We start from the raw sequence: 14,036 nt of genomic DNA on the forward strand, positions 1-14,036 counted from the left end.
CAGTACTATTAACCTGCTAATAGAAGCATAGTGAAATGGTATGTTTGCTTACACTACATATAGCTAAAAAAGAAAAAAAAATGCTAATTATACAAAATTAAAAAGTAACAGGACCATGCCTTATGACTGTTTATTTTGATGTTTAACTTCTAAATTATGGTACCATAAAAAAATTTCTGCAAATATTAGCTGCTGTCTACTGTCAACAGTTTATATACAGGTACAAAATACGGAAACTATATTTATCAATGCAAATATTGAACATACAGCTACATCTTGCATCCTTAGCTTTCCGCTATTTTTTCATCCTCAGAGAAACATATATCTTATAAACACATCAAAATGATCACATTTCAACACATTTGTAGACTCTAGTAGTAACAAGAGGGATTATTTCACCATTTACATTCTGTTTAGATTTTACTAACACATGAAAATAGTAGAAAACTAATCTCTAAAATGTATATCAACATATTTGGTTTTTAAAAAATTTTTTACAAGAGCTTTTGCTCGTGGCCTCTTAAGGGAAAAAAAACAGAATTCTTGCAAACTCAGTAGTAATTCCCCTCCTCTATCCCCCAAAGTATGTATGCAATTTTTCTGAATGTAAAAATCAGAGTGGCTAACTTTATCAAAAAATCACTATAAAGTAAATTAAACATTATTTCCTTCCATTTTATAATTCCATTTAATTAAAATAAAAATCCAAAGTGGTCTGCTATTTTCTACAGTCTCTACATATAGCCTATAATGACTTCTGTTCTTTTCCCCCTAAAGGCATTCAAAATTAGGCTGGTGGGGAAAAATATATTTGACTAAAATTAATTTGATTGTGGTATCTCCCCAGACTATCTATAACTTTAAGACTCAGTTAAGATTAGCAGGATTGTACATCAAATTTGTAAGTAAGAAAACATTAATGTTAGTTTGCAATGGATTCATCAATCCATATTTGAAAATGACTGTTTGTTAGTGTCCAGGGTGAAATCCTGGCCTTACTGAATTTATTGGGAATTTTGCCATTGATTTCAATGGAGCCAGGAATTCACCCAAATCTTTAGTCCTGCACACAGTAATAGGCTGTGATGTGTCCAGCCACCTCTCTGTAGAGCTCAGCTTTGCTGCACATAGCAGGTGGAAACCTCCTGTCTGGTGTCCAGGCATCCAGTCTTCGCTTCTTTCTGCAACGGAACTGCACAAACCCCACTGAGTCAGAGTCCTCCACACCTGCAGGTGGTAGGGCAGGAATTGCTCTTAAATGATGCTATCTAATTCAACCCAAGTGTTTTTAAAACTTCCAAAAAATGGGGCAACTGTAAGAATTTTGCTTTCAGTACAATCCAAGGCACAATATATAAAAATCTTCTGTAGTTGTTTCTATGCTTTCAGATCATTCGCACACTATTTAGAATTAACTAAGATCCTTGGGACATTTTGAGCTTGTGGCATTCACTTTCAGTTTAGCAGAAAAATTACAGTGAAAAATAACTGAAGAGTTTTATATTAGTAGTATAAAGCTCCATCATAAAGTATAAATACTGGTGTATGTATTTGCCTCATTCTATTGTTTTGTACCGCAGTTATGAAGTGTGCTGGATTCTGCTGCCAATTATTACATTTAAATATGATTAAACTACTCAGATACGTGTTGAGAATCGTATCAAAACCAGCAGTTAAGATTAAAATGAACAAACACAGAACTGAGAAAGTTCCACTTACAGAAAGGTTTTTAACAGCTGTGGACAGCTAGAACTATTATTACACCCGGATTAACACCCAATGCAACCTCAAATCAATGAGATTGGACAGGGTGCATTTTAGACCCCAGATTAGTAAATTTGGCACAGGTAGCCAGACAGGACATCCTTTGTTATTATTTACAGTGGCAAGATTTGGAGGTATTCAAATTTTATTTTGCTTATGAGGAATTGCTATCTGGAAGCAGCAGGGGTTTCTCACATGAAGATATACCTAAATCATCATTGCAAGAGAAGGAACTTCATGCTATTTGTCATCAGACAAATGTGGCCAGATGCATTACAGAGTGTCTGTAGTTAAAATTATGCTTAATATAACATGAGTTTAAAATGAATATTTATCCCATTCACTAGGATTTTCAGTACTGGGAATTTCAAAATAACCAATACACATTTGTCTTGTGGCTGCCCAATACAAAGATGTGCAGATGGCCAGTCACTCACTGCCTACTGTAAATTCCTATATTCCAAATGGATGTGGAAGCAGCACATTTTTATGAGGAAACTTGGAGTTTACATACTTTCTACAACAAGCACAAACCCTATTAGGGCTGTCCTCAGGCCCAATAGTGCCCTACACAAAGACAAGATTTGGTGACTCTTTCTCCCACCAAGACATCCAGGAAGATGATAGGAGATTCACTTTCCACTGCATCATTTTATAGAGGTATATTGGATTTTGTTTAATTATATAAGTGATATGGTTTATCATGGCCTTATTTGTGAGACATTGTAGCCAGCCTGTCAAGAATAGAATTTTTAAAAAATAGAAACAATTACCCTACCTCTGGATAGGCGAGCAAGAAGCTTCACTTACTGCATCTCTTGCAATGTTCACCCCACACAGGCTGCAGCATTCTAAAACAGAATATTCCTAAACCAAGCTCCTGATACTGCAATGAACTCAATGTGGGAAACACGCAGGGAACAAGAATTTTATCTTCCACAAAATCAGACAGAACTAAGACCATTTAAAAGAAACGAAGTCTGAAGACAGGTTTCCACGAAAAACAATTAACCTTGAAATGGACATCAGGAAATCCAATAAACATGTGTGTCCTATAGCCTTGCATTGTACCATCCTGGAGCTGAAATGACAGAATGGCACAATACGTTTCCCTTACATGTGTGTCAAAATATGGGTAGAGATGGAGCTGTGGGGGCCAGGACACAAGCTTTTACCTTCCACTGGAATGCACTGGATTAGATAAAATTTTTGGAGGGACAGGGTTGAAAAAAATGCTTAAATGTTTGCTAAAGGAATATTTGTCTAATGGAGTTTTACTAGGTCTGGCCTTTGGCATTTTATGACCATGACTCCTGTCACAAAAATCCCACTGATCATCATTAAAATACTCATACTATCAAATATTTCAGCATTTAAAACCAGAATTTCTGCTGCAAAACATGCTGTGCCATTGAGATGGTTAACGATCCAAGCCAAAAGTGATTAGTTATTGTATGTTCAGTCAAAAATATTTCTAATAAAAACATCAGAAGTGATTTTGGATTGTGATATCTGTAAAGAGTATAATTTCAACATGCAATTTAAGATGGTAATTTCAAAGTGTACTGTCATCTTTTACAATACTATATTTTTAGAAGAGAAAAGAGTCTATAAAGAGATTTACAGGTAATAGTCTACTGGCCACAAATTCCCTTAGGAATAACAGATATCCTTCAAGGAAGCATTTGTTCCTTCAAGAACTTTTAGCAGTTGGGGTGATGTGATGGTTAACACACAAACAGAGCCTATTGATAAAGTGGCAATGCTTAACAATCTTGTAAGACATTATAAAGGTGCAATTGCCTGCAGTTCATCGGTATGGATGTGGCAATGAAGTTCTGCTTTACATATTCCAGGGACTAGGCATTTTGTAGCAGTGAGCACAGGGGGTTCTTCTTCTCCTGGGAAAGACAAAAAAAGGGCATTTTATTTTTTGAACAGTGATTATTTTATTTGTACAACAGTCAGCTGTATGTTGAAAAGAACACAACCAGTTGATATCGTAATGCATTACCATATCACCATGCAGGCCATATCACCATGATCAGAAATAAAGAACTAATGCAAACCTTTCCTCATGGTGGTCTACTCAGAGAAGTTCTCACTGACAAATGGGCTAACCTTATGTCTTCCCCAATGAAGGAGGTTAGAGAGCTAAGTGAGTTTGAAGCCTAGTGCATCCACCCTAATTCAATGGCCTGTTTGAGAGGCTTCTCTTGCGGAACAGAATTCTGTCAGGATGAAAAATGTTATCAGCTCAAACAACTATGAGATGAAAGTGGATACTACTTTAAAGGAGAAAGGAAAAGTTTGTGCTGAAATATGCACAGACATTTGATAACTGCATGAAATTTACCATTAGTCTCAATTTATGTGACTTAAAAATCTAAGTATCCAGGATAGAAACCGTATACAGATTATGTAGTCTCCTCATATGATGATGATAACATTCTTTCCATTCTACTAGTATCTCTGGAGGATGTTAAACAGAAGCTACTAAAGTAAGACATTTTAAAATCAGCAGGTCCAGATAACTTGCATCTAAGAGAAGCTTACTGTTGATTTTCAGGAAGTCCTGGAGCACCGAGGAAGTTCTAGAAGACTTGAAGAAAGCTAATGTTGTGCCAATTTTTAAAAAGGGTGAACAGGATAACCTGTGTAATAACAGGCCTGACATAGATCCTGGATAATGGAGGGGGTCTCGATTAACAAAGAACTATAGGAGGATAACGTAATTAATGCAAATTAACATGTGTTTATGGAAAATATGTCCTATCAAACTAATTTTATATATATTTTTGATGATGTTACAAGTTTGATTGATACAGGTAAGTATGTTGACGTAATAGACTTCTGTAAGGCATTTGACTTGGTACTGCACAAACACTTTTGATGAAAAAAACCAGAGTGATATAAAATTAACATATTAAATGGATTAAGAACTGGCTAACTGACAGGTCTCAAAATGTGGTTGTTAACGAGGAATCATCAAGCAGGTCTGTTTCCTGTGAATCCTGCAGAGATGAGTTCTTGACCTACCCAAGTTTACATTTTTATCAATGACCTTGACGAAAACATAAAATCATCACTGATAAAGTTTACAGATGACACAAAAATTGGTGGAGTAGTAAATAATAAAGAGGACAGATCACTGATACACAATGATCTGGATCTCTTGATTAACCAGGCGTAAGCAAACAATATGCATCTTAATACAGCTAAAAGTAAATGTATACATCTAGGAACAAAAAATGTAGGACATACTTACAGGATGAGGGACTCTATCCTGGGAAGCAGTGTCTTAAAAATATATTTGGGGGTTGTGGTGTATAATCAGCTTAACATGAGCTCCAGTGTCATACTGTGGCCAAAAGAGCTAATGAGATCCTGGGATGCACTTCAAGTATGAGTAAAAAGGTTATTTTACCTCTATTATTTATCACTAGTGTGACTGTTGCTGTGTCCAGTTCTGGTGCCCATAATTCAAGAATGATGTTGATAAATTGGAGAGGGTTCAGAGAAAAGCCATGATAATGATTAAAGGATTAGAAAATATGCCTTATAATGATAGACTTTAGGAGCTCAATCTATTTAGCTCAACAAACACAACGTTAAGGGACGACTTGATTACAGTCTATAAATACCTGCAAGGTGAACAAATATTTAATAATAGGGTCTTCAGTCTAGTGGAGAAAGGTATAACACAATCCAATGGCTGGAACATGAAGCTAGACAAAGTCAGATTCAAAATAATGTATACATTTTTATCTGTGAGATTAAATTAACCATTGGAACAGTTCACCAAGGGTCATAGCAGATTCTCCATCACTGACAATTTTAAAATCAAGATTGGATCATTTTCTAAAAGATAGGCTCTGAGTATTATTTTGGGGAAATGCTATGGCCTGTGTTACACAGGAGGTCAGACTAGATGATCATAATGGTCCCTTCTGGCCTTAGAATCTATGAACTTAGGTGTTTATTGATTCAAAATGTAGAGGTTGTAATAACTGCTCCTAAATCCCATACTCAGTACATGATGTTGGCTTACAATGCATGTATAAATATCATGGGTATATGGGATAATTAGGAGAAAGTACAGGTTGCAGTGTATTTAGTAGGCACATAATGCTCAACTCTAGATTTCTCTCTCTTCCAATTTACCCGGGGCCTACTGGAGATTGTGGCTTAGGGGAGGTGGCCGAGACCCTAGCCATACATGACCAACATGGTTTGGGAGAAGTAACTGAAAAAAGTAGCAAGGGTTATTTGGGGTTGTTTGATTGGGTGAGTATGCCCATTGTTTGTAACACAGTCTTGGACCCTCTTTCGTAGCATTCACCTCTTATCAGCTCACCCATGTTAAAATACAATTTGCCTGATTGATACTAAGGCTTTAAAATGTGTTAGTTAAAACATATTAGCTACGTGACTTCAGAACTACATTACTGGAGAGATTGCCTCTCTCGTCTAGAAATTCCTGGACAACAGAGATGCTTCAGCTGACAGTCCAGTGGTTCAAAACAGGAGGGGGACTGCTGGTCAAGCATTCTCCCAGTGGGCCCCTTAACTCTGAAACTGACATCCCAGCTTGGTCTAGCAGCCTGAAGTCTAGCAGCATGCAAGGTTTTCGCAGGCCTTTGAGGAAGGGTGATGGATTAGCAGTGTTGAGGGAGTTAAAGAGAACTACATGTACGAATTCTGAATGAATGACTGGGTGAGATGGTGTTCATGGCTTACTCAGTAAAACTGATGAATCTGTACTTTCCCCACCTTTGGCATTTCAGATTTTATATGTTTTCTCCAACAGGTCTGCTACTTAACTCTTCCATATCTACTGTCATCTCCACATCCACCTTGTATCAAACAGTGCCTATGACTAAGAGTCTGAACTTTAATACCCAGCAAGGTAAATTCAGTTTCTTAAAAGACAAGACTTAAAAGACTCAGCATACATTGAGCAAACAGTGAATCATTCAACCTGATGACCCTCTAAACAGAAAGTATGCCCGTTCAGTTTGCTTAGGGAAGAGCTGAAAGTCAGTAGATCACACCTTAATTATAATAAATACAATGCTGAATACTGTTTTTCCCCAGTTCTTAAGCCACATTCAGTACATCATGGTCAATAAGAGAGCAGCAGCAGGTAATGTTATGTAGCATATGTTATAAAAATCCTAATATCTTGTGTGTGTTTGAGCTTTTAGTTACCTGCAGTACAGTAATGACCCTCGATCAGCTAGGGGAAGACACCATTTTATATTCTATTAGAGCTAGGAGATCTATTAGGGGATTGGTCCTACTTTGAGCGGAGGGATTGAACTAGATGACCTCTTGAGGTCCCTTCCAAACCCTGATATTCTATAATTCTACATGCAAATTGACATTTTTTTTTAAAGTTTCATGACTTTTAAAACAAATTTCAGTAAGCTTAGAGAATGATCAAAATTTAAAACTTTGATGAATATTTTTTGCCACCAACTAAAAAAATAAAAAAGTTTGCCTTTTTTGACTAGCTCTATATTTTAACTAGCCTTCTCTCCAGCTTCTTATATGGTCCCTTATTCCATGGTACTTATGTACTCAATGTTTAGTTTTATGTTGCTAAAGGTATTACAGTGACATGTGAATATTTTGTATTAATGCAATTTAGAAAAGCTACTGCATCTTACCTAAACCCGAAGATGAAGAGACACTCTCTGTAATGGAAGAGGTTTCAGTTTGGTCAGTTAAAAGTCCTTCCATTAAAGGTAGAGATAACTCAGATGAAGGAACAGAAGAATCATAGATTCCTGAATCCCGGGGCATATCTGGAAGATTGGCAGCTTTTACAACATGCAACAATGGCTGAAGAACAGAGCTACCAACTTGAATGTCCTGAGTCTCTGCATCTTCTCCAAGGTTAAAGTGCTGAATTATACAGTGAGAGTCTGAATTTACAGCAGGGATAATATTTACATCTGTTTTCAGGTAGAAATCCCCATCAGTCACCTGTTTACTCACTAAGTCATTTAAAACCAAGCCTGAGTCAAATTTTTCCATCACAGGTTCTTGGTAATGTAAAGGAGGTTGAGGGAAAGGAATGAGTTGTTTCTCAAACCAGTCAGGCTCCTGCTCAATGAACTGGTGCATATTGCAAATGGCAACATAAAGGGACCGGCCAGTTTTGCTCCTGAAGTAGTTTCTTTTGCTAATATTTACAGGGTACAACTCTGAATCCTGAAGGCTCAGATCTCTGGAGTGTAAGTGAGAGTAAAGCTGAGGGAGGTTATCCATGAGCTTGTACTTTGTACTTAGATCCACAATGCCAGGAATGTCACCCTCACAGGAATAGTCAAAGTAGACTGCAATGAACTTGCAGAGGTCATCTGAATTCTGCTTTGCCTGACGCAGCTTCTCTGCGATGATAGATATGGCAAGCAAAAAGAGTTCTCCTTTCTCAGCATCTCTGGTTGCTCCCTTGTGCTTCCAGTTCTTTTTTTCCACAAAGTATTTCATTCCCTTGGAACATACAATGATGATAAATTGGGACTCGTTGATTTTTTGAATAAGCCACTCTTTCTGCCCTTCCTTAGAATTTTTTAAATCTTCCCATATATCCAGTGCAACCTGGAAAAGAAGAGAGCATCTTGGTTAACATTCAATGCTGGATTTAGGAACTCAACAAAGGCTAGATGTGTTGTAAATGCTCAATGAACCTGCTTGTATTTATTAAGCAGATGTGAATCAAAGAAGAGGAAGACTAAGGTCCGTCCATGCTGTGAATAGAAACTATTTTCAAACAGAAATAAGTAATACATTTTAAGAGTAGTTAACAAAGAGGTAAACTGTGTGACTCTTGCTCACTTGGGTAAGCACTTACTGACATGAAGAGTCATACTGAAGTAAATGGAACTACTTTTGTTGGTAAGTGCTCTTCAAAGCAAGTAAGGGTTGTACATTTGGCATGGGAACTACGTATTTTCAATGGGTTACAGAAACCTGCAAGCCCTGTGGGCAAGAAGGCTAACTTTCACGACTGTTCTATTGAAAATGTTAGTTATAATGTGTTTTTGCTGCCTAAGTATTGTTTAAGGAACAATATACCTACATTCCTGTATTACTTGTACATAGGGCCCTATCAATTTCACGGCCATGAAAAATGCAACTGTGAAATGAGCCCTTCCCCATGAAATCTGATCTCCCCTTGTTCCTAGGAGTGCCCCAGTAAAGGGGGCTCCTAGCTCCATCCCCCTGCACAGCTGCTCTGGGACGGGGGGGGGGGGGCGAGGAAGAGACCAGTCCCACCTCTGGGTGCCTCCCCCTGCTGCAAGATGCTCTGGGACTGGACAGCAGCCCCAGAGGTTCCTGCAGCTGGAGGAGACTTGAGGAGTTGGGTCCAATCTTCCCTGTGCTGTTGGGAGTGCCTCAACAGGGGGCTCCTAGCTGCTAGTCTGGGCATGGCTGGGACAGGACAGGACTTGCTCTTTCCCAGCAAAGCTGCTCTTGGTTCTCTCTCCAGGCTGCAGACAGCTCCGCACCCCCTTCCCCAACTCGCTTCCTGTCCCCCTCCCTTTGCAGCTGCTAGGGGAGGGGACATTGTACAGGGAACTGCCCCTTCCCCCCCCCATGCAATTATTAGCTTATTTCAATAAAAATAAAAAGGTGAAGCACCTGACAGAATTTTCTAATTGACACTTTACAGCAGCAAATCACTCAGGGCTCAACTCACTGATTTGGTAGATACAGACAAGGGGGAGATTTTGTAGTACAGTGATCTCAGTTGACTGCCTACGAGAAGACGTGTAATTACTATAAAATGAATGTCCAAAATAAATAAAAATCTCAAAAATGATTACTGCAGCGGATTGTGTGAAAGAATTTGGAAGCCTAATTCTACATGCCAATGGTGACAACTATTTTGTACAAGTTGCAATGTTTCATTGGATCACACACATCAAGCAACAGTTAAGTGCCACTTAGACTCGGAAATCCATCAAAGCAGAAAGGAGGATGCAGATACTGCACTGTTGGTAAACAAAAAGTTAAAAATACAAAAACAATTTCTTCTCTTTTTCAGAAGATGACAGCGAGCTCTGAGACCAGTCATTTAGCTAAAATGGAACTTGTGGATGCACTTGTAAAGTGCTAATATACCACTGGAAAAACTTGATCACCCAAAGCTGTAAGAGTTCATTCCATGGAATGCACAAAATGCCAGTTGCTTACTCAGTGCAAATAAGTTATGACAGGCCTACTTTCCAAAGGTTTTTGCTACACATTTTGAGGAGATCAAGTCTCAAATTAACTCAAGCAAGTCTTTTGAAATTATTTAGGATTGAGTCCACAGATGAGCAAGACAACTATGTACTGCATGTTCTGTTGATTTTATTACTGACAAGGCCAAAGATGGGACAGACAGGAAACTAACAACAGTGCTCCTGTTGATGGTGGATTTAACCTTGCTTAACGCAATTCCTGGCTTTGATAAGAATTGTAGGCTGGAGATACCTGCTTATAAAAATATTACAAAAGACTGTAGTTTGCCCATGCTGCAGTTTTGGAACTCAATGGAAGGCTGAATTCCCCATCTTGCAAGGCTAGCTCGGCACTGTCTGACAATTCCAGCAAACTCCATTGATGCAGAGAGAGCAGTTTCTAAACACAGACAGGTGTCTTCAGCACAGAGACAGGAAATGAAGAAAGACACAGTTGCTGGATGCTCCATGCTGACATTCAATTAATGACATTTGAAACCAGAACATTTTTTTTCACTTGTTTTTGTTACTTTAAGGCTTTGGTTCTCAAGTTTGAGTCTACCAGTTGTAGGTTACCTTACAAAATTGCCTCAGATGCCTGTATCTACCAATCAGGGAGTTGAGCCCTGAGTGTTATTTGCTGTTGTAAAGTGTCAATCAATAAATCCTGTCAAGTTCACATGATCTTTTTTATTTTACTGAAACATGCTAATAATTGCATCTTGAAGGGGGGGGGGGCACCCTGTACAGTGACCCTCCTCTTGCGGCTGCGTAGCGATGGGGGCAAAAAGTGAGTGTGTGCGGTGGGGTGGGGGTGGGGGGCTGCGAAGCTTTCTGAAGCCGGGAGAGGTACCCAAGAGCAGCTATGCAGAGGAAAAGCAAGCTAGGACTAGCAGCTAGGAGCCCCTGGCTGGGGCGCTCCCAGCAGCACAGGGGCAATCAGACCGACCTCCACCTCCACCTCTGGGAACCTCCTGTGGCTGCAGGAAGCTCTAAAGGCAGCACTTAAGTAAGGGTGGCAATCCCATGACCTCCCTACAACAGGTCTGCGGACCACTCCCCCTCCCATTTTGGATCAGGACTCCCATGATTACGACACCGTGACATTTCAGATTTAAACATCTGAAAATATGAAATTTACCAATTTTCAAATCCTATGCCCATGAAATTGACCATGATGGACCCTGAATTTGGTAGGGCCCTACTATAAAGAACCAAATCTACAAATAATGGTACACGGCCAAACAATTATGTGTTTGCTGGATAGCTGCTTCCAAAGCAGTGGGTAAAAAACACTGTAGTGTCGTGCTTGTGAAGAAGAAGCAAACCTGGAAAATTCTGGAAGAGTGGTCCCAAGTGACTGAGCATTTATCTGCCTAGTTAAAGAGGGAAATGAACCCACTCTGAGCACTCCACTCTATGTGCTACATGCAATTCTTAGTTATTGTACACTTGTGTGATTAACATGTTGAATCTGCTGTATATACACATATCTCCCTGTATGATTCTACTATGGTAGCAACAATGGCATGTCTAAACCAAATTTTTTTTATATATATATATATAATATACAGGAAGCTACTGCACAGAATCATGATCTCAAGGATGCATAAGAACTTTGAAGATATGTGGTAAGTCCTGTGTCATTTTACAGCTGGGATATATGTTGCCTTGATAAATGTGGGGGGCGGTTGTCAGTGAGAGACAAGGAATTGTGCTTTTACTATGTGTACTTATAAACAAGGCTTTTTAATTTTAGCATAATTAGGTTAGCATTTTAAACAGCAATAAATCCCATTGCCCCTTTCCTTTACAAGACAATAATCCAATTCCGTAGGCCAAAGATACAGATACCTTCGTTGTCATCTTTTGAACTTTCTTTTTTATATTAAACATGACTGCTACATATTCTATCTTTATCTAGGTCTCACTGTCCTTTGTTTACCAAATATTGAATGACCTGGAGATGTTATGCAAAAGCACTTGGCTTTAACTCCATTCCACGTAGCTGTGGTGAGTTGTGCTATCATCACAACTGAAAAAAAGGAATTCAGACAAGCTAAATATAAGACATCTTATTCTGACTGTTTTAAGTCTGAGTAAATTAATAATATAAAAATAAAATAACAGAAGCACAATAACGAAAACAAGCAATGATTTTAAATAATGTGTTCTGCCACTAGGGGACACACTTGCAATATGACTGAATACTAATATTTGAAGTCATACATAATACTAACTAGACTTTGATTGGATTAAAGTTTAACAAAAGAAATACATGTTTTCCGTAAACTAATAATTGTTTTGCCTTTTAAAAAGTGAACTATTGGTTACATTTTCTCTCAGGTCTAGAAAACAGCCAGAGAACTTGAACCTAGTCAATCAAATTGTTATTTTGATATTTTTCTGATATAATTTTGAATCAGACAGTAAAAAAAAAAAAGATACAGGCGTTAGGCCATGTTTTTAAATGCTATTAAAAAGCTTTTGATGTTTTCATATAGCATCAAAAGAATGAAAAATTTACTGACTAAACCATCGAGGATGATAAAGAATTTCAGTTTTTAATCCAAATTAGCAAGGTTTTATTATGTATAATGTGTGTGTTGCACAAATCTTCTTCTGGACAAGACTTCTGATTGATTCAAATGTGCATCACAAGATCACTGCTTCAATACCATGGCATAAGAGGTGCCTTAGAAATACTAAATTCGATTAGATAGATTGTAGAGCTTCTTTGTTTCTGTAATCTATAGAAGATATACATTCTGATAACTAGACCAGCATTATGTGTGCATATGCTTCTGGTAGTTAATATATAAAGAGCTACGGCTGATTGAAGGAGAGAATTAGGACTGACACAAATTACGTACAATACTGTGTCTTATGCATTATTTGGTTTGCTTTTTTTCTCTAAATGAAGAAAATTCACATAGGTAAAATTAATGTAGGCAGTTTCCACTAACACTAATAGAAGCTACTCTCTTTGGCAAAGAGAGATTAGAATATCTCTGTCTAGGTGAAATATTTTCCAGGGCTAGGCTATCACAAGTTTTGGGGCAGTGTTTGAACAAGGCAATTCCAAACATTAAAGAAGAAGTGGTGACCTTACCTCACAGCCACAGAAGTCCTGAAGGAAATAAGCGAAGCACTGAATGACGTTTATGTGTTTCTGGCAATCTTTACTGGAATAGCAGATGAACACTTTTGGCCGGGGACGGAGCCTTTCCACATGGAGCGCTGCAGCATAGGTAGAAGATTCCGAGCTCTCCTCATCTAAATGGGAATATATATTTTCTAAATGGAAGGGAAAAAAAAACAAATGCAAAAATCTTTACTCTATCAAGATCAAAAAATTTCTTTAACCTTGACAGACTCATTATTCAAGTACATAATAAAGGCTCTTCATCCCAAGACATTCATTTTCCCTCCCTTCTTCTCTTCTATTTTATCAGCCTGTGAGGTGAAAGATGTTACTGATTGGATAGTTACTTGCGTGTACTAAGACTTGTCTAGAAAGGTTTGCTATGTGTACAGAAGAAATTAAACAGTTTCACCTCCACCAACCCTATGAAATTGCCACAGTACTGTTATAGGCATCTCACCTCTTTGTTCAGAAATCAGAAAGTTAAAACATACTTCTCTGTAGAGTTTCCTGCTCAGCAATGCAATGGGCTCCTTTTAAACAGCGATACTGGTAGGGAAGAGAATGAAACTCCAGGGGGCCTGGTACCCTTCAGAAACATGTGCAATCTCTCTGTGGCATGCCCATATTCTTTAGTGCTCATCTGAGGTTTTGCTGGAGCCATGCTATGATGTCATAAAGGGCCAGAAGGGAAAAGGACTCAGCCCAGATAAATTCTGCCAGCTGTAGAATCCCTCATCCCCAAGATCCAGGGAGATATCACTGATCTGTGAGGCATGAGGGCTGAAACCCCATCCTCTGTATGGGGGGAAACCCAATCACTCCCTGGAACCGCAGTATTGACTAATTCTGATAAATAAGTGAGCCAAGTATGGCTTGCGAGCTCCACC

At 38.5% G+C, this 14,036-nt stretch overlaps 1 protein-coding gene across 1 annotated transcript in view; it reads right to left on the minus strand.

Annotated features, from left to right (window-relative positions):
• Positions 1-2,467: 2,467 nt before the first annotated feature.
• IL17RD (interleukin 17 receptor D) overlaps positions 2,468-14,036 on the minus strand; it is an 87,244-nt gene continuing 75,675 nt past the window's right edge. Inside the window, 3 exon segments of the mRNA XM_030569694.1 lie at positions 2,468-3,665; positions 7,437-8,373; positions 13,114-13,298. Coding sequence (XP_030425554.1) covers positions 3,550-3,665; positions 7,437-8,373; positions 13,114-13,298 — 1,238 coding nt within the window. The 3' untranslated portion in view covers positions 2,468-3,549.

This window comes from Gopherus evgoodei, chromosome 7, assembly GCF_007399415.2.
Source record: "Gopherus evgoodei ecotype Sinaloan lineage chromosome 7, rGopEvg1_v1.p, whole genome shotgun sequence".
Lineage (NCBI taxonomy): Eukaryota > Metazoa > Chordata > Testudines > Testudinidae > Gopherus > Gopherus evgoodei.